We start from the raw sequence: 20,984 nt of genomic DNA on the forward strand, positions 1-20,984 counted from the left end.
AATTGTCCAGAATACAATGACTATCGTTTCCTCTTTCTATCTGGCACATAGGGAGAAATTGGCAAGGAAATGCACATCATCAAACAAGGAGAAGTCCAAGTCCTCGGAGGCCCTGATGGTGCTCAAGTTCTGGTCACTCTGAAAGCTGGGGCCGTGTTTGGAGAAATCAGGTATCTGAAAGACATCTCATAAATATTGAAGACCGTCATTTGTCACAAAAGAAAAATCTTAGGTCATAAAATAAGTAAAGTCTCTGCTCAAGTTTATCAAAGGTTTGATTGTGCTGGAAGCATTGGTAAAATAAGGATTTTCACATTTCTGTTCATTTCTTCCTTTCCTTTCCCCAAAAATACCTGAGGAAAGGGGCTGAGTCATTCAGCTCTTTAGTCCAGGACCTAGTTCAATACCTGGCAAAAGATAGGTGTTCAATATACATTGAATGGATGTGCAAATAAATGAATGAATAATAGGAAAAGGTTGGGGTGTTGGTGGTTGTCAGATTGTTGGAAGACTTGAATGCTTTGCTAACAAGAAGGTTTTGAGTAGGCTAGTGCTGTGATCATAGTTGTGGGATCAAATTGCCTGAGTCTAAATTCCAATATCACCACTTACTAGCTTTGTTCCTCTCTTACCTGATTCCTCAGTTTCCTCATCTTAATAATTAGAATAATAATAGTATATATCTTAGAGGGTTGGTAAATGACTTAATTCATTAAAAGCACTTAGAACAGTGTCTATGATCTATTAAGAGCTCAATAAATATTAACTCTTGTTACCATTATTTCCTATTGGCCAGGAGAAGTTTATCCTAGAACAAGTACATCCCCAAAAGTAAAAACATAGACAAGAAATTTAAGCATTCCATGGGCTAAACACTTCCATATGCATTACTGCATTTAAACTTACTCATTGTTCAACTCAAAAATACTCATTGACTGCCTAGTACATGCTAGATTGTCAGGTGTTGCTCTAAATCCTGGGAATACACTATAAAAACAGTAGACAAGATATCACCCCTCACAGAGCTTACAGTCTAGTTGGGGGAAACTGACAAAAATAGCTAAATAATCAACTAGACAAGATAGATTCATATTGTGGTCACTACTATGAAGACAAAAAATTGTTAGAAAGTGATGGGGGATGCTACTTAGATTCAGTGGTCAGGGATGACCTCTCTGGACAGACAATATGTGACCTGAGACTTGAAAGAGTAAATGGAGCAGCGTTCAGAAATGGGGAAAAGGCCTCTCAGGTGACGGAACAGCAAGGGCAAAGGCCTCAAGGTACGGCAAGCTTGTGTGGCCAAGCGGAAGGAAGGAGTACAGTTGAGTAAGGACACTGTTGGGAGACGAGGCCAAAGAGGTGAGCAAGGGTCAGATTACACATGGTCTATTTGGTCTATTTGGCCATGATAAGAAATTTGAGTTTTATTCTAAATACAGTTGGGTGCTGGTAGAGGGCTTGAGGCAAAAGGATAGCACAATCTCAATGATGATTTTAAAAGACCACTCCAACAGCCCTGTGGAGCAAGAATGAAATAGAGGAGAACCAGTTGGAAGTGAGCGGCAGCTGTTCAAGTGAAAGATGATGGTGTCTTGAATTAGGATGCAGGTCTTAAGGTGGAAAGAAGAGTACACTGTCAGGCAGTTATTAATTTATTCATTTCACAACTGAGAAAATTGCTATTCCAAGGTGCCAAGTACTATATCTTGCCCAGGTTAACATAGCTAATAAGTGATAGGAACAACACATAAACCTGAGTCTTCATGATGGTGGTCCAGTGGTCTTTCTGCCACACTGCAAAAGAAAGGTATTCACCCAACCCCTAATTTCATAGCTGCTAAGAAGTCATTTTCACATTCCAAGAGATACAGATAATTTCAAGTGACTTCATACTAGCATAATTAGGGTTTCTGTAGAATGTTGAAGCATGTAATTTCTCTGTTCATAATGTGGCTTCTCTTTTTTGTTTTTTCTCCTTGCTTAACAAGTGATTGCTGTTAAGGTGATCCTGTGAGGGTCCTGCTCTGGAGGCAGTGATGGAAACATATCTCAGAATGTCCAAGACCTTAGTTCTTTGCCTATTTCCTATCACCTCCTTGCTGGGAGTCCTTGCAAAAGTGATTTAATGTTTTGTGACTTAATAATCACTGTAATCTTCCAAGATCATAAAACATGCAACTGTCTAATCTGAAACATTGCAGAAATTAATTAGCTGACCTCATCCAAGGGTTGAGTACTCCCTGAAGAATAAAGCTTTATAAATACAAGTATGTTAATTGCTGATATTATCATCACAGAAGGAACTACCCTAGGAATACAATCTAGGTGCTGCTGAGTTGCAGCTGAAAGTAATCCCAGATTCCTGGCAGCAGCTTCTCAAACAAATCTCCTCTTATCCATGTGGTTTCTGAGGCCAAATTGAAACCAGTAGACCAGACAAGTTCGAAACTTGCTCAATAGTCTGGTTGATTCAAGCAAAAGGGAGCTTTTTGCCTTGATTCTCTTCTTGGCTGTGGTTGAAGAGAAACAGGATGTATCTGCCTCTTCCCAGATACCCACAGGCTTCACAGGGCCACAGCTGTCATAGCCCCTGGAGCTCTAGTCATTTGTTCCAGAGATAGAGGCATGCCTGCCAAACATCCAGATACTGGAAAGATCTAGTAATAGTGTTTACTACTCAAGTATGCTGTGACCTTTGTTAAAATGAGCTAAATCCAACACTATCACTTGGCTTTTTAAAGAAGATTTTTTTTCTTTAGGAAAAAAAAAATAGGAAAGAAAAATTTGAGGGCTTTCAAAGACATTATATATTAATCCAAAAGAGCAAAGCCCTGACTAAAATATAGATTTACAGCCTGTCACGGAGAAAACCCAGACCACATTTCCAATTAACATCTGAAGAGTGCAGACACCCCATTTTTAAAAGAGAGACCCAGGGTCTGCCAAGGGACAGCCTCGCGGTGGTTCTGACTGCACCATTTCCCTTACACCTACATTTAGTGCCAAGTCTTATTCACTGAATGTATTTAACCGCTTCCTATCTGCCTTCTGCCTCTGTTAAAATGTCATTTTTCTTGAAACACATCTGAATTTTTACTCCTATGTTGCCATTATGATTTCAATAGGATTCTCTATTTCATTCATCTCTCTTTGGAATATCCTCCTCCTAGAAAATTCCTACTCATCTTTCAAATGGCACCTTTTTTAAGCCATCTCTAACCCTCAAAACAACTAGTTTCTCTCTGTCCCATGCTTCCCTAGTATTTCTTTCATGCCTTTATTATAGTAATTACTGCTGATTTATAATGAATTTGTTCAGACATGTCTCTCCCACAGACTGAGCTAGGAAAATACAAGAACTAGAATTTATCCATCTTTATATCATCAGCAACCACATAAAAACTACACAATAAGTGGGGATTTTTATTTCTATCTTGCCTTCATTCAAAAACAATTTGCAGCAGCTATCAGCAATTTTTCATTAATTAAATAGTTCATTAGGATTGGAGAGAAACAAAAAAGATTATATTGGGGACCTCTGACAACATAATGTGAAGTGCCTTAAAGAAGACTGTGTATTCCTTTGCCAAGCACAGTTCTGGCCCTGAGGGTACAGAGGTGAACAAGAAACAGTCACCTCCCTCCTGGGTCTTACAAACAAGTGAGACAAGTAAACAAAAGACTTCAATATCAGGTGATTCAATGTATGGGCTGCATCCAAGGAGGAAGGTATACACAAGATACCGTGGAGCACAGAGGCTTCACAAGGACTAATGTATCCTTTGGCAATTACTTGAGGTTATTTGGGAATTGAAGGCAGAAACTTCAGTGCTCCTCAAATGATGTTTGGAAACGATGTGTGCACACAGGTCAGTCCTGGTAGCTCCTGCCATGGGGTATGTAAAGGATTATTTGTATAATGTCTCTAGTGGGTTGAACAGTGGCCCCCATAAAGATATGTCCACATCTTAACCTTAGGAACCTGTAAATGTGACCTTATTTGGAAAAAGGGTCTTTGCAGATGTAATTAAGTTAAGGATCTCACCATGAGATCATCCTGGATTATCTGAATGGGCCTCAAATCTGATAACAAGTGTCCTTATAAAAGATAGGGAGGAAAAGAGGAGAAGGCCATGTGCAGACTGAGGCAGACATTGCAGTAATACAGCCACAGCCACAGCCACGGAATGCCTGGTGCCACCAGAAGCTAGAAGAGGAGAGAAAGGATTTTTCACTAGAGTCTGTAGAGGAAGCACAGCCCTGCTGACACCTTGATTTTGGACTTTTGGCCTCCAGAACTGTGAGAGAATAAATATCTGTGGTTCTAGCCCATTTGTTTTGTGATCATTTGTTACAGCATGAACAATACAATACTAGGAAACTAATACAATAACAAACTCTTTAAATTGTTAACTTTTGAGATTTTACTGGGGATAAAAAAGGTATGCTTGACACCTCCCTCTACTTCACCCTATGTGGCCAGTCTACCTCCAAGACCTGTCGATCTCACCTCGTAAGTATGTCTCAAATCATTTGTATCTTACCTTCTCCACGGCCACCACTTCGGTCCAACCACCTCCATCTCTCACTGAGCAACTGCAGTGATCTACTGCAAGTTGCCCACTCCAATAACCACGTCCTCCACAGTCTACACTCCACTCTGCAGCCAGAGGGATCTTTCAGAAACACAGACCTGATCATGTTACTGCCCTCCTGCTTAAAACTATTCAGTACTTTCATGCTGTTCTTATTTCTAAGAATAAATTTCTTTTCCTGACCTACAAGATCCTGCAGAATCTAGCCTCTGCCTACCTCTCTACTTCAGGTTGCACCCAAATCCCCTTGCTCTCTTTAATCCAAACATCCTGCTCTCTCTCAGTTCCTTGAATGTAACACACTCCATCCAGCCACAGGGAGTTTTTTGCACATGTTGTTTGTTACCTCTGCCTAGATGCTTTCTCCAACCCTTTACCTAGATCTCAGCTTCTTTTAGGCCTTCTTGGATTTCCCATGATAGAGACCTCCCAGGTCTCCTTTCTTTATGCTTTTGTCTAACTATATTCCTTTCTTTTGGAGCACTAATCTTTGTAACTCTGCATGCATTAGTGCAATTATTTCTTCCATGTTTCTCTTCCTTCCTAAATTGCAAGCACCAGAACCACCACATATAGCTGTGCCTGCTGTGCTCTGCATCAGGACGTCCAGTGAGGGGCTGGGAGGGCTGGGAGGGCTAGAATCCAGCCCACTCCTGGGCCATGAGCCCTGGCTTTTGGGCTCTCCTTCATGCACAGGTGCCTTTTACTTTGCAAAAGGCAGCATTCTTCTAGCCAAGCACAGGATTGTATGTGCCCAGAGAGGCCACATTTTTCTAGTTAAACAGAGACACTTTACACAGGTTCCCAGGGATCCTGGTAGACACCATGTGTGGTTTGTTCTACACTCTATCCCCAGCCCTTAGGGCGGCGGCTGGCCCACATAAGTGCCTAATAAATAGTTATTGAATAAATAATTGAATATAATTATCTTTTATCTTTGTGAATGTAGAAATACACATTAATTTTTGTCATGAATATGCATATTCAGCTTGTTTCCTTTTGTCAGTTTTCATTATTAAGAATAGCACTGTTATATTTATCTTTGTAAAATTACTTTGTTTTCCTTTTAAGTTATTTCTTTGAGGCTTATTCCCAAAATTGGAATAAGTAGCTAAAAAGGTGTAAGCATTTCTATAACTCTTGTAATATATGGGCAGATTATTTTCCAGAAAAAATTAAACCAATTTACAATATAAACAGCACTGTATAGCTATTTTTCCTCAGCATTACTGATATTACTTTATTATTCTCACTGGCTTTGTATTTTAATAGGTTGTTTTCATTTGCATTTCTCTAAATAGTGCCTGGAAAATAATAGATCCTCAATAAGTATTTGCTAAATGAATTAATTTCCTATATATTTTCATACATGTGATCATTTATCTTCTGCATTTCTTTCTTTGTTCATCATCCTTTTTTCATCATATATAACAATTTATTAAGTAGAATTTAGGCATTGCTATATTCTTATGTTTTAGATAGTCTGGTTTTCATTCAAAACATTTAAGTTCTGTCTTTTCAACAGTTGTATTGGTCAAATCACCCATTCTGAGGATTTCTTTTTGATTTTTACTTCATATCATTGTGAAAAGGCCAAAATTTTTTATTATTTCCAAGTATTATGGGGGTACAAATCTTTTGGTTACATGAATCACTTTTATAATGCTTGAGTCATGGTTATAAGTGTGCTCTTCACCCAGATGGTGTTCATTGTACCTGATAGGTAGGTTTCCCCCCAACCCGTCCACCCCCTTCAGTCTCCCCTCTGCTTGCTTTCTGTTGAGTTTTACTTCCCTCTACACACGTGTGCTCATCAGTTAGTTCCAATTTAATAGTGCATATATTTGGTGTTTGTTTTTACATTCTCTAGATACTTCATTTAGGATAATGGTTTCCAGTTCCATCCAAATTGTTGCAAAAGGCATTAAGTCATCCTTCTTCATGGCTGAGTAGTATTCCATGGTACACATGTACCGTATTTTGTTAATCCATTCATAAATTGATGGGCATTTGGGTTGATTACACATCTTTGCAATTGTGAATTGTACTACAATAAGCATTCAAGTACAGTTGCCTTTTTGATAAAATGACTTCTTTTCCTTTGGGTAAATACCCAGTAGTGGGATTGCTGGATCAAATGGTAAGTCAACTTTTAGTTCTTTGAGGAATCTCTGTACTATTTTCCATAGAGGTTGTACTAGTTTTGCACTCCTATCAACAATGTGTAAGTGTTCCTTTCTCTCTGCATCCACACTAAAATCTATTGTTTCTAGACTTTTTAAGAAAATACATTCTAACAGGGGTAAGGTGATATTTCATTGTGATTTTGGTGCATTTCCCTGATACTTAGTGTCACTGAGCATTTTTTCATATGTTTATTTGCCATTTGTCTATCTTCTTTAGAAAAGCTTCTGTTCATGTCTTTTGTCCACTTTTTAATGGGGTTGTTTGATTTTTTTTCCTTGCTGATTTGCTCGAGTTCTTTGTAGATTCTCGTTATTAGTTCTTTATCAGATGTATAGCTTGTGAATATCTTCTCTCATTCTATAGATTGTCTGTTTGCTCTGTTAATTAACTCCTTGGCTGTGCAGAAGCTTTTTTAATTTAATTAAGTCCCATTTATTTACTTTTGTTGCTGTGATTGCCATTGGGGTCTTCTTCATAAATTCTTTGCCTAGGCCAATATCCAGAAGAGTTTTTCCAATGTTTTCTTCTAGAATTCTTCTGTTTCCATGCCTTACATTTAAGTCCTTTATACATCTTGAATTAATTTTGGTGAGTGGTAAGAGATAGAGATCCTGTTCTGTTCTTCTGCATGTGAAGGCCAAATATTTTGAAAAATAATTTTAAATCTCTTTTTTTCCCTTCAAACCATTTTTGCATATTTCTCCTAAACACTCAGTTTTTTAAATACAGGTACCAAAGGAGACTTCTAGGGCTTTGGACTATTTTCATTTCTTATTCTTACTTCTTATCGGAATAACTCTGTTATTACTTTCTCTCTTTTTTTTCTTTTCCTAAAAGGCAGAAATAGTATTATAGATACAAGAGAAGATTAGAAGTATGAGCAGGGATAAGAAGACTTAGAAGACTTCATTAATTCTGAGAGAGAAAATTCTTTATTTCTATGCCATATTTTTTCCCATCTCAAACCTGTGTACATTACCTGTGTTAAGAATATATATTTACGGCCGGGCACGGTGGCTCACGCCTGTAATCCTAGCACTCTGGGAGGCCGAGGTGGGTGGATCGTTTGAGCTCAGGAGTTCGAGACCAGCCTGAGCAAGAGCGAGACCCCATCTCTACTAAAAAAATAGAAAGAAATGATATGGACAGCTAAAAATATATATATAGAAAAAATTAGCCGGGCATGGTGGTGCATGCCTGTAGTCCCAGCTACTCGGGAGGCTGAGACAGGAGGATCGCTTGAGCTCAGGAGTTTGAGGTTGCTGTGAGCTAGGCTGACGCCACGGCATTCACTCTAGCCCGGGCAACAGAGTGAGACTCTGTCTCAAAAAAAAAAAAAAAAAAAGAATATATATTTACATTTTCACTACATCCCTTTGAATACAGTCCTTGTGTAGCACCTTTTTGCTTAGGGCAAAATGCATTTACCTCAATATTCCTCGAACAAATACACTATCAATATCATTGTTTAAGCATTTATTCAAATATTCTCAGGACCTCTCCTAAAGCAACTTTATCCAGTGCTAAATCAAGGCTTTTCAGCCCTATTTGGAATAACAGAGAGGAAGTGAAGATTTTGAGAGCCAGACCTTGACATAGTTTATCACACCAGTCTGGTTGGCTTCCTCCCTTATTTTTTCTAATGTCCATTGGCAAATGTGAATCATTAAAACAATAGCAATGATTTCACTGGCATCACTAAGGTTATGGTATAAGGAAAATACACCTGGACTTAAAGTCAGCTCTCATCTTGGATTTTCATTTCAATCATGAAATTCTTAAGTATTTGTTCTTGAACAATTCACTTAACTGATTCTGGACCTCAATTTCATGTCTCTAAGCATACATAAGAACCTACCTCACCAAATTGATGTGGTCATTTAGTAAGAAAATTGAGGGATTTGGGTTTTTTTTAAAAACGACACACATTTAGAACTATAAACTTTGCACAAATATATGACATTGTTAGCTGTTTTTGATGCCAAAGATAGGCTAGTGTATTAGCTTGTTTGATATAGTATTTTCCAGCAAAGTATCATCATTAAATATTCTCCTGGCACTTGAAGGGAGATAAATAAACAGGGCATAGAATAAAGATTTCATATTATTCTTTTTCTCCTCTCTCCTTCCTTAGAATCTTTACCCAGACCCTTCAGTGTTCATCCCCTTCTCTAAGGCCAATTCAACTCTGAAATCAAGACCTGCTGGAGGAAAAGGGGGCTAGATATTTTACATCTGTGATAGCTAAACTCTCTAACTTTGTTAAAAATCCATGTGTACAGACATTCCTCAAAATATCTTACAGAAAAAAAGAATCTAGGCTAATATGTGTTTGCCATTCAGTAGTTTTATGAATATCAAAGCATCTGCAAAGAGCAAGAAGCCCAGACAGAGGTGACCCTAGAACATCCTCTGATGTTTGCTCACCCACAAAAGTTTTGTTAGAATTTATTTTTAGTTGAGTTGTAAAACTGTCAAGGAACAAAGTGTTTTCCAATAACTTTGACAAAAATAAAAGAATAGCACAGAAAAAGTCTACACAGGTGATCCAACCTCATGTTCCCCAAATACAACTCAGTTGGAAATTTGCTTAATGAGAACAAATTTTGAAGTTTTAATCTCTTACTCAGCATTGGAAGCCATACTCTTTCCATTGACAGCATTTAGAGTTAGTTGTATTTCTATTCTAGGAAATCATTCTACATGAGAAAATGTGTTCAGACTAGAAACTTCTTCATTTTAGGAAACATTCTCATTCCTTACAATTATCAAAGCATTAATCATTCTAAATTGTGCTTATCTGTTTAAGAAGGCTGCCTGACTAGGTTTACATTTCAGTGTCACAACTTATGAGCCATGTAACTATGGGCAAGTTACTCAGCTGAGACTTCCAATTCTTCATCAGTCAAAATGAAGTAGCAATAATACATAACTATCTCATAAGATTGAAAAGCATATTAATGCATAAAAAATAACTTAGGAAAATAGCTCATAGTAAGAACTCAATATTATCTATTAATGTTACTATTACTAATGTTATTACTAATATTTGCCAGTCTATCTGTATGCATATTTACCCCACTCTTCGATTACAAGATGCTTGAGGGAAGATGTTAATCATCTTTATAACCCCAGAACTTGGCATAGTATCTAGCCCATTATGGAGTATACTATTTCTACACACCCCTAATTTATCTCTAATTTATTTTTTCCTTTTCTTTTCAATTTGTACAGTGAATTCTTTATCTTCCCCTGAATGACTCACTTTCAAAGCACAATCATCTGTACAATCTCAAGCTCATCTAAACAACTACTTATCAAAGCCCACCTGAGAAAGGCAATATTTCAGAAGGATTATTTGTTTCTCTAACTATTCTGAAAGGTACCAGGGGTCATGCCAGAGCAATAGAGAGAGAGCTGGATATTTGGAGTGCATGATACTGACCTATTCCCCCCATCCATAGAATTACTCTTACTGAACTAATACTTGGAAGTGATTCACAGCCCTTACTGAGGACTCTATTATAAATGATCCTAGCAAACTTATTGTTGTATCTATTGTGAGAATATGAAGTTTTCCAACACTTTACAGAGTGGCCTCTTTACTAAGCCCTCCAGAAGATATGTCTGCCTGTCTTAAAACCTAGAATTGATCCATTTTTATGGTATAAAAGTCTTAAAGCCAAATTTGAAGCCCTCTTGTGACGAAGTTTGCATTTTTATATGAATCCCATGTTATGTCTCCATTCTTGTTTTTTCTTTTGCTACTACATTCACATCATGCTCTTTTGTACTCTACTTTCCCATGTGAGTGCTTTCCAGATACTGTAGCTCTGCTAAAAAGAGATATGCGGGTTGTGCACCGCACAATTCCAATCACATTATAGTCTGTGTATGCAACACACAATTTACAATGCCACATGTGGCAGGCCTGGACAAAGGTTGGAATGAATGACTGACCAGGGACTGACTGTCTCAATTTTCTCTCTCTGAAAGAAAAAAAGAAAAAAAAAATATATATATATATATACACACACACACATATATGAATGTTATATATGCTATTTATGTATGTGTGTGAATAGATATGTGTGTTTATGTATATAGGAAATCACTGTGTTGCTATTTGTTCCTGACGCTTACCAAGTTTTGCATATACAAGTTCTCCCACAGTCTTTGAATACATCATCTCTCTGTGACATTCTCACAACTGCTTTTGTTCACTCACTGGGCTTTGGCATACTAGTACCAAGTAAGTAGCTTAGTGGCCACTTACATGCCACAAATTAGGGTTTAAAATTGCTCAGCCATAAATTTTACCTAATAGCACCTTCTTCATGATTGAATATCAATCAGGAGCCTACAGACAGCTGTTTCTTCTTAAAGGTAATTGGATATCTATAGTAGGAGTACCTACCTAAATATGACCTTGTTTCCTAAGGGAGAGATTAGTAACCTGCTCAGAAATACACTTAATAAATGGTAGAATTATCTGGTTCCAAAGCCTGTGTTCTTTTCACAAAACCATACCACGCTTTAATAATTCTCCTTTTTCCCTACTTCACTTCACTGTGCTGAATACATGGTAGGTACTTAATAAATACTTACATAATTGGAGTGAAAATAAAAAATGTCCTTGAGTATGTGTTTAAGGTCACAGCAAATAGAAGTGGCTCTAGGATTAGAACCAATTCCTTTGTTTCCTGGGCCATTGCTCTCGTGACTCTATTTTTACCTGGAGACACTTAATATTAACCTCAGCTATTCATCCTCCAGCATGGACTCTTTCAGAAACTCTTTGTGGAGCTGGGAATATTTAGGAACCTTACTAAGCTATTTACTGAGTGAAACTTTCCATTGGTGGAGTGCTGGAGAAGCATTTTGTGGACAAGAGGAAAAAAAGGATGCTATTTTAAATGCTGCTGAGAGAGTTTGGGCAAAATCCATCTGGCAGACAGACTATTTCTTCCGTTCAAAAACTCATCAAGCACTCCAAACGTGTAACCTGTAGGCAAGTTTAATTAAAACTTGAAAAATCTCAAAATAACCTGACATTTAAATATGTTATTTCCGTTCTGTTCTCATAGTCTGACATACAGACACAGACACTCTCAGGTTCAAATTAACCTCCCCAATGTCACCCAGCCCAGCCTAACTACTTGATTACCCTGTGTCTACGGCTACAGGAATGTGAATGAAATAGACACATCCAATCATTGTCCTTCAAATATTAACATCCATTTTACAGAGAGATAGGAAGGAAGGTAGATAGGAAGTTGGGTAGATCAGTGAGTGAAGAGGTGATTGTGATGATAGATAGATAGATAAAGAGATAGACAGAATGAGACCTAGATAGATGGGGTAAAATTCTTCTCTCTTGTCTTCTCTGACCTTGAATGCCTGGCCTAAAGCGATCCTCCTGCTTTGGCCTTCCAAAGCGCTGGGATTACACCGTGCCTAGCATTTCTCTTCTCTTCTCTGGCAAAGGCAGAGCTTGCTTTAAAAGACAACCTTAGGAAAGGACTAAAGATAGTGTTTTTTTTGCCATGGAGAAAAAAAAAAAAATGGAGTGTGAAATCATCAAGCAAAATAAGCGGGCATTAACATGGATTCCAAATACATACTTTCTGTCTTAGGTTCCTTCCCCCCTTTTTCTTCCTTTTCTGGCTTTAATTGAGCATTTTATATGATTCCATTTTTTCATTTCACTTAACATAACAAGCACACTTATTTTTTATTGTTTAAAGGTTGCTCTAAAGTTTTCAATATGCTTTTTAAACTAATCTAAACTTACCTTTATATAGCACTGTACCACTTCCCATGTAGCACAGGTAACTTTGAATATTTCTAATTCTTCCTTCCCAGCTCTTATGACATTGTTGTCATTCATTTCATTTATCCATAGCCTATAACCACCCAATAATTGCTACTTATTATTTAAACAGTTATCTTTAGATCAATTAAGAATAAAAAAATAAAAATATTTTACTTTACCTTCATTTACTCCTTTTTTAATGTTCTTCCTTTCTTCCTGTAAACCTGGGTTTCTGATCTACATCATTTTCCTACTCTCTATAGAACTTTTAACATTTTTTTGTAGGACAGATCTCCTGGGAAAGTCTTTGTTTCTCCTTTACTTTTGAGAGATCATTTCACTGAATATAGAGTAGCAAGTTGGTTGTTTTTCTTGTAACACTTTAAATATTTCATTCTACTCTCTTGCTCGCATAGTTTCTGATGATAAATCTGCTACAATTCTTATCCTTGTTTCTCTGTAGCTTGGGGTTTGTTTCCCCACTCTCACCCTTTAGATTCCTTCAAGATTTTGTCTTTGATGGTCCTGCAGGTTGATCTGATATGCCCAAGAGTCAGGGTTTTTAGGTATTTACTGTGCTTGATTTTCTCCAGTGTTCCTGGATCTGTGGTTTGATGTCTGATATTAATCTTGGAAATTCCTAAGCCATTCTTACTTCAAGCATGTCTTCTGTTCTCTCTTCTTTCACCTTCTAGTATCCAGCTACTTGTGTGTTACAACACTCAAAATTATCCCATAGTTCTTTGTGTTCAGTTTTATTTATTCCTCTGCATTTCAGTTTTGTTTATTCCTCTGCATTTCAGTCTGGCAAGTTTCTATTGCCTTACCTTCAAGTTCACTGATTCTTTCCTGGGCCATGTTCAGTCTACTGATGAGCCCATCAAAAGCATTTTTCATTTCTGTTATAGTGTTTTTGATTTCTAGCATTGTCTTTTGAGTCTTTCTTAGAATTTCCATCTCTCTGTTTACATTACCCATCTGTTTTTGCATGATGTCTACATTTTTAATTAAATTCCTTAACATATTTATCCTAATTTTTAAAAATTTCCTGTCTGATAATTCCAACATCTGTGTCATATTTCAATCTATTTCTGATGTTTTCCATGTCTCTTAAGACTGTTTTTCTCCTTACTGTTAGGCTTAAAGAATTCACCCTCCCCAAACTTCCATCCAAACCTCCTATAAAACCCACCCCTCTACCCTTCCTAGAGTCTATTAGTCACACAGCCTTTGCCAGACCCCTAGAGAGATACAGGAATGAAATGCAAAAGGTGAACTTACTTTCCCTTATCCCTCCTGATAAGGATGATGCTTATGCATCTCGGTTGTTCCCTAGGGAGATAAAGGAATGGAATGCAAGAGGAGTACTTATTTTCTTTATCCCTCCTGGTTATTTGAAAAGAATTTGTTTACTCCCCTGGAAAAAAAAACTATAAAACCCAAGGGGGGAACCCTCTATAAAACCCAAGGCTCTCTCCTTGTCTCTGGAGGACGCCCTTTTCAGCCTCCACCCATCTGCACCGAGATGCTCAAAATAAACAGCATTTTGCTATACATGAGGCTTCTTATGTCTCTCTCGGCTCTGGACCTAACACTTACTTTTTAACAGTGCTTGTAATTTTTTTGTTGTTGAAAGCCAGAAATTATGTTAACAGATAATAAGAACTGAGGAAAATAGGTCTTTAGTGTGAAATTTTATGCTAATCTAGCTAGGAGTTGGGCTGTGTTTAATGTTTGCTGTAGCTGTAGGTGCCAGAGGCTTCAACTTCCTCCCATGTACCTACTTTTGTCTCTTCTGTTGACTTTGGGCTTAGGGAACCCTAAAAGAGGCTGCTCAGAGAGGATCTGCATGTTGCAGCTATTTCAGCTATAATTCCCTATTATTATGTGGGAGCCCTATTGGTATGGGGGTAAGGTAAAGGGGAGGGGAAACAATCTGTAATTCTATGACTAAGTTTCAGTTGGGGGGTACATGTCCCAATGCTGTGACCTTCACGAGAGTTTTTAGCTTCCCATCCCCATTAGATAAGACAGGCTTGAGGGGGCTGCCTTGGGGAAAATGTTCTTCCTTCAGGTGGGCTAAGGCTCTGGTAAAGTATTTTTCCCTAAATAGTAGGCTGTGGTATAGAGAACAAATATGCTGTGGGCATATTTCACAGTGATTAATCTTCCCCTATGCCTGCCAGAGGTGTTTTTTGGGTGGGAGGATCTCTCTTGGCTCTTTACCTTAAGAACCTGATGAGGTTCCTGGAGGTAAAGTCCATAAAAATGTTGAGTGTCCTCATAATTGTGCCCGGAAAAGTTTCTCACTCTCATGCTAGTTCACACTCAGCCTCCAACAATTTGTTAAAATTACCACCTAAATGTTTCCATCAGTTATGACTCCAGGGCTTCTGCTCTAGGTAAACAGATCTATTAACAGCTGTGGTTTTATGGATTCATTTGTCTCTCCAGATTTGGGGGTGGTAGTTTGCCCCATGACCTCAGTCCTCTGAGGTATCCAAGCAAATATATTAATTTTTCATTTGTTCAGCTTTTTCTTGTTGAAAGGATCAGTAATGACTTCCAAGCTCTTTACCTGTCAGAGCTGAAACCCTACATTAGATTTTTAACAGTTAGCTGCCAACTGGAATGTTCCCTTTTCTATACCAACAATAGGAGATATTCATACCATCTAACATCAATCTTCAGGCACGGGGATGTGGGAGCTTCTCACATCTCATTGTTCCCAAAGGTCAAAGTGTTTTCTCCATCCTTTCTGCTTCTAGAGATTGTTTTAATCAATGTAATCCTTCTTTCTCCATTTCTAACTGATTGACGTCAAGGGGATCAATCTATTGTATTATTCTCTCAATGCGGAAACTGTGGTATCTTTTTTAAACATTTGAAATGTGTTTTTTCTTGTTCTGTTTTTACAGACCAACCCTTCTTTCTCAGATAATTGGTAAATGCTAGAATTTTTATTCACTTATCTTATTCCTTTCTGTGTTTGTTTATTCCTCCACTATCTGTTGGCTACTTCTCAAATGCAAAATGCTCTTCTATGTCCCTCAGAGACCTAGAGCCCAGAGTTCACTGACATTCCAGGTGGGGAGCTGTCTGTGAATGACTATACCATAGAGCAGCTTATGATAATGAGAAACAAGACGATTTGGGAGGTTTGTAGGAGAAGAGATGGGATTCTCCTGAGGTAACCAAGGCATCATTGAGAGCGGGCCCTCGGTTTGATGTTGGGAGCTGCATCAATCAGAGCCCAGGCAGGAAACAGAAACACTCAAGTGAAGCAACTGAGAAAACGCTAATGAAAAGATGTCTGACGGAAGTGAGGAAGAGTCTAAGAGTAGCCAACAAGGGATGGCAATGCACGCCAAATCTAGCAACAGCAAAACAATTGTTACCACAGCAAGGCCTGAACAGGACAAGGGGAGGGCATGGTTATCAGAACCCAGAAAGAGCTGTGGGAGTTGCACTTCTAGAAGATACCAATGTGTCGGGAGCTGCAGATTTGGGTAGAGAACTGCAGCCACTGCTGACCTAAAGCCTGGCAGAGAAAGAGCAGTGGAAATGAATGCTCTGACACCACTCCCTTTCTGCTTTCTGATTTCCTGCTGGTGTTTCCCAATGGCTGAACCCAAATGGAAGTCAGAGGGCAAGCCCACAGAGGTCAGCTTCCTGGGGAGTGAGGGAGCATGGGGACGGTGAAAAGTGCATTTGAAGGAGCAAACGGAGGATACCCAGTCCAAAAGGATTCTGCGCTTCTGGAATCTGGGATGAAGAACCCAACAGGACTCTAGGGGCCACACAAATCCTTGATTTGAGGCAGGAGTTAGCGATCAAACATGTTGAGAACTGTTGCCATTTCTGTATCACCTCGCTTTGACTCTGTCTATACAATCACCTGAACTCTCACCTCCAGGAAACGATCTCTGAATCAGTATAAATGGTTATTATATAATAGTTGCTATTTGTTTTTTAAAAGATTTCAGTGGAGGAAAAGTGAAACTGACAGCAAAGACTCACTTTTCTCTCTCACAGCCTTCTCGCAGCAGGAGGAGGAAACCGTCGAACTGCCAACGTGGTGGCCCATGGATTTGCCAATCTTTTAACTCTGGACAAAAAGACTCTCCAAGAAATTCTAAGGCATTATCCAGATTCTGAAAAGGTCCTTATGAAGAAAGCCAGGTACAACCTTTAAAACTCCATTAGAGAGGGATAGAGTTGATTTTACCTTGTAACATCTAAGATGAGGGGAACTGTATAATTGTGATCAGCTTTCTTCTTGACATGTACTTAATAAACAACTGTTAATGCAGGTACCCATTGGAACCTCACAGGTCAGGAGGAATCACGGTTTGTCTGGTAGATTTTGCCAGAACTCTCACAGAGCTACCTAAAACAGCTTTTTCTCTCCTGTCCAGAGTGCTTTTAAAGCAGAAGACTAAGGGTGCCGAGGCAACTCCTCCAAGGAAAGAACTTGCCCTTCTCTTCCCACCAAAAGAGGAGACCCCCAAATTGTTTAAAACTCTCCTGAGAAGTGCAGGAAAAGCAAGTCTTGCAAGACTACTCAATTTGAAGAGTGAACAAACAGCTCAGGTAATAAGGCAGAGGGAATGGAGGGCTGGAACAGAGAGAGCCCTGGACGAACTGCATGCACACAAGCTCCTACTCTAACTCTGTTTCAGACACTAGGAAAATTAGGACTGATCTAATGCTAATAATGACTGCATTATATATAGCACCTATTATTATTTAAACTGAATCCCCATATAGCATCACATTTAAGTCTCACATGTTTATTATAGATGACTTTAATATATATGTATTTATAAATACATTTAACCATCATTATTCATAGATTTTGTATTTCAAAATCTACCTACTCACTATAATTTATTTGTAACCTCCAAATCCATACTTATGGTGCTTTTGTGGTCATTCAGAGACAAGCACATGTGCAGAACAGCAAAAAATTTAAGTTACTGAGGCACATATTCCCAGCTAAGGTTGAAAAAGGAGATACTCTACTTTCTTGTTTCAGCTCTCATACTATAAACAAGTGACACTTTTGCAGTCTGTTTGGTGCCATGGGTGTTAGGTCCAGAACCGAAAGGGAGACACATGAAGCCTTAGGCATAGCAACATGCCCTTTATTTGAGCCTCTGGGTGGAGATGGGTGGAAGCCAAAAAAGGCATCCACCATGAGGGAGAAGAAAGCCTTGGGTTTTATAGAGGGTTTTTCTGGGGGAGTGAGCACATCTGCAGAGATAGAGGAGGAAGATAGCTTCCTCCTTATCAGAGAAGAAGGATTTACAACGTCCAGAGACTCTCCAGCCTCCTGTGGCTATTGTTTTACAAACCTAAGTTTTCCATTAACCAAATTCTGTCCTATACATACTTTTCGGGTTCCCACCCAGAACAAACCTAACAATGGATTTCACACTTTTGTGACTTTTTTGTTTTTTTGGTGATTTTGCTATTTAAAATGGCCCCCAAGCGTAGTACTGAAGTACTGTCTAGTGTTTTTATGTGCAAAAATGCTGAATGTGACTTACAGAGAAAATAATGTGTGTTAGATTAGCTTTAGTCAGCCATTAATTATAGTGCTATTGTCCATGAGTTTAATGTGATGCATCAATAATTCATCAAATTAATAAATTCATCAAATTAGATGTCTCTAAAAAAAAATACACCTTATTTAAGTGTCTTTGGTCAATGAAACAAAGTTATGTATTGACCAGTTGACAAAAATGTTGTGGTCTCAAGGCTGATAGGAACCTAGCCCTGTATTTCCCCTAGGAGCAATGGTACAGTATTCGCTAATTCAGAGTTTATGCCAACTTTATAGAACAAAACTACCATAAGTAATGAGCATCAACTGTATATGTATAGACATATATATACACATATAAATATATAACTCATTTTACCAACAAGCTAGTAAACATTTTCACAAATATTCAGTCAATATATATTACAGAAATAACCTTGTAAATTTCATCCAAGCCCTTCATGTTAGAGAGGAAGAAACTGGCCGGGCGCAGTGGCTCACGCCTGTAATCCCAGCTCTGGGAGGCCGAGGCGGGGGGATCATTTGAGCTCAGGAATTCGAGACCAGCCTGAGCAAGAGAAAGATCCTGTCTCTACTAAAAAAATAGAAAGATATTAGCTGGACAACTAAAAATATATAGAAAAAATTAGCTGGGCATGGTGATGCATGCCTGTAGTTTCAGCTACTCGGGAGGCTGAGGCAGAAGGATCGCTTGAGCCCAGGAGTTTGAGGTTGCTGTGAGCTAGACTGACACCACGGCACTCTAGCCCGGGCAACAGAGTGAGACCTTGTCTCAAAAAAAAAAAAAAAAAAAATAGAGATGAAGAAACTGAGACCCAGATCAAGGAATCTGGATAAGATCACAATTAGTTACAGAACAAAACATTATTACTTAGGTGTTCAGACTTGCAGGCCTATACGCGAAGCTGCCTTCTGATTTCTAGCAATGTAATGAAACTCAAATGTTATTGTTTTTCTCTCCTTTTTTGGTTTCCAGATTTCTTTGATTCTCTTAAGTCTATGAGGACAGATACCAAGAAATAGACAGAACAGAATTCAGGTTTTCTGTATCTAGTCACTATGCTGCCTCTAAAACTGTAAGAAATGGGTAGCTGTGGACCTTTCAGGAGATGAGTAAAGCAAACATTATAAAGTCAGTCACAGTCAAGAGATTAAAAACTTTCCTCTTCCTTTTCCAAACACACAACACTGTGGTGAAAATCAGTGATACAGTGTAAACCAAATGCCTCATTTACATTAGCATAGAAATAGTAATTTGCATAAAAGATGTATGAAGGTAAAGAAATATATAAGTAAATATGTTAAGTTAGAGTCTCGGCGTTCTCTCTGCACATTCATATCTCAGCCAAACCTCTCTCAAATTCATCCCAAGCATTGCCAGTAAAGAGCATAGTGTGTTTTTTACTATGAAATTTCTTATATTTATTTTATTGATTAATTTTTTTGAGATGAGGTCTTGCTATGTTGCCCAGGCTGGCCTCAAACTCCTGGAATCAAGTGATCGTCCTCCGTCAGCCTCCTGAGTAGCTGGGACTACAGGCGGGAGCCACTGTGCCTCATGAAATTGCTATAGATAATACTAAACACAAGAGGTTCAAAAATGATAGCTCAAGCACCTGTGGGACAAATGGAGAAAATTGCACTAGGAAAGAGATGAGTTTCTCCCTGAGATTCTCCCATGAGCTTATGTAGGGAGGAAAACCATACTCTCTGTAGTATTTTTATACAGTATTTGGTTAATACATTTTTATTAAAAATAAATATTTAAAAATTTACTTCCATAAAATAAATAAGTAAATATTTTAAAAGCCCTGAGCACTGAGTCTGATAATTCAGAGAGTATGAAGACCAACAGGAAGAGAATTCCTTGGCCAGGACAAAAAAATGCAATTTGGACTAATACTGTAGCTGAAATGTAACAGCTGCATTCTCCAGCACACCAGAAAACTTAGTCAAATGATAGAAGCAAGGCAGACATGATTCCCATATTCACTTAATTTGAACAGTCTTTGTCTTGGTGGCAATCTGAGCCATCGCATGCTAATCAAAAGACTCCAATGCATTTAATTATTATTTTAATACCAATTCTTTGTAACTGCTTCTTCCAGGAAAAAAGGGAAAATACTGAAGGAGGAGAGGGTAAAGGAAAAGAATGCGAAGATAAAGGAAGAGAGCCAGTAGAGGAACCACCAGACAGATCCAAATGTACCGTGAGTTCTATCACAATGGAGGAAAAGCCCCTGTCGATTAAAAGGGCGGTTTTACCCAGAGGAACTACCCGTCAATCACTCATCATCAGCATGGCTCCTTCTGCTGAGGCTGGAGAAGAGGTTCTGACTATCGAAGTCAAAGAAAAGGCTAAGCAATAAGTGTTTGATTATCTTTAGATGTAATCTAGCTAGTTCCCAAAGAGATTGTACCCAGCATTGTAGCTTAAATTAATGCGGGAAATCGACCTTGCTGGGACCCTTGAGAATCATAGGCAAATCTCTAGCTTAGTTTTTAGGACTTATCCGAAAGTGTGATTTCATGCAGTGGTAATAAGAAGATTATTAAAAAACATCCCTATTCTCCATTGTCATTAACTTTGTGCAATTGCTATTTCTTCTAATTGTGTGTAGTAGGATTTTTTTTTTTTCCTTTGGTTCTTTCCTGATGATGTTCCTTCCTTCTGTCTTGATTAGCTTGGTCTTGGCTCTGATGTGATTCACTGTACTTTTCTCTTAAATTTTTATCATGTGTAATTTCTTGTATGGCACTGTTAAGCCTGACCAAATGTTCTAGGTTTATGAATCTTACCTCTTATGTATAGGGA

The 20,984-nt window shown here is 38.3% G+C and overlaps 1 protein-coding gene across 1 annotated transcript in view; it reads left to right on the forward strand.

Moving 5' to 3' along the window:
- Positions 1–20,538, forward strand: part of CNGB3 (cyclic nucleotide gated channel subunit beta 3) — a 137,367-nt gene extending 116,829 nt beyond the window's left edge. Inside the window, exons 15-18 of the mRNA XM_069466261.1 lie at positions 52–170; positions 16,636–16,782; positions 17,019–17,193; positions 20,278–20,538. Of these exons, the coding sequence (XP_069322362.1) occupies positions 52–170; positions 16,636–16,782; positions 17,019–17,193; positions 20,278–20,538 (702 nt within the window). The remainder of the gene's footprint in view (positions 1–51; positions 171–16,635; positions 16,783–17,018; positions 17,194–20,277) is intronic.
- The last annotated feature ends 446 nt before the right edge of the window (positions 20,539–20,984 follow it).

Source organism: Eulemur rufifrons, chromosome 3 (assembly GCF_041146395.1).
Source record: "Eulemur rufifrons isolate Redbay chromosome 3, OSU_ERuf_1, whole genome shotgun sequence".
Classification (NCBI taxonomy): Eukaryota; Metazoa; Chordata; class Mammalia; order Primates; family Lemuridae; genus Eulemur; species Eulemur rufifrons.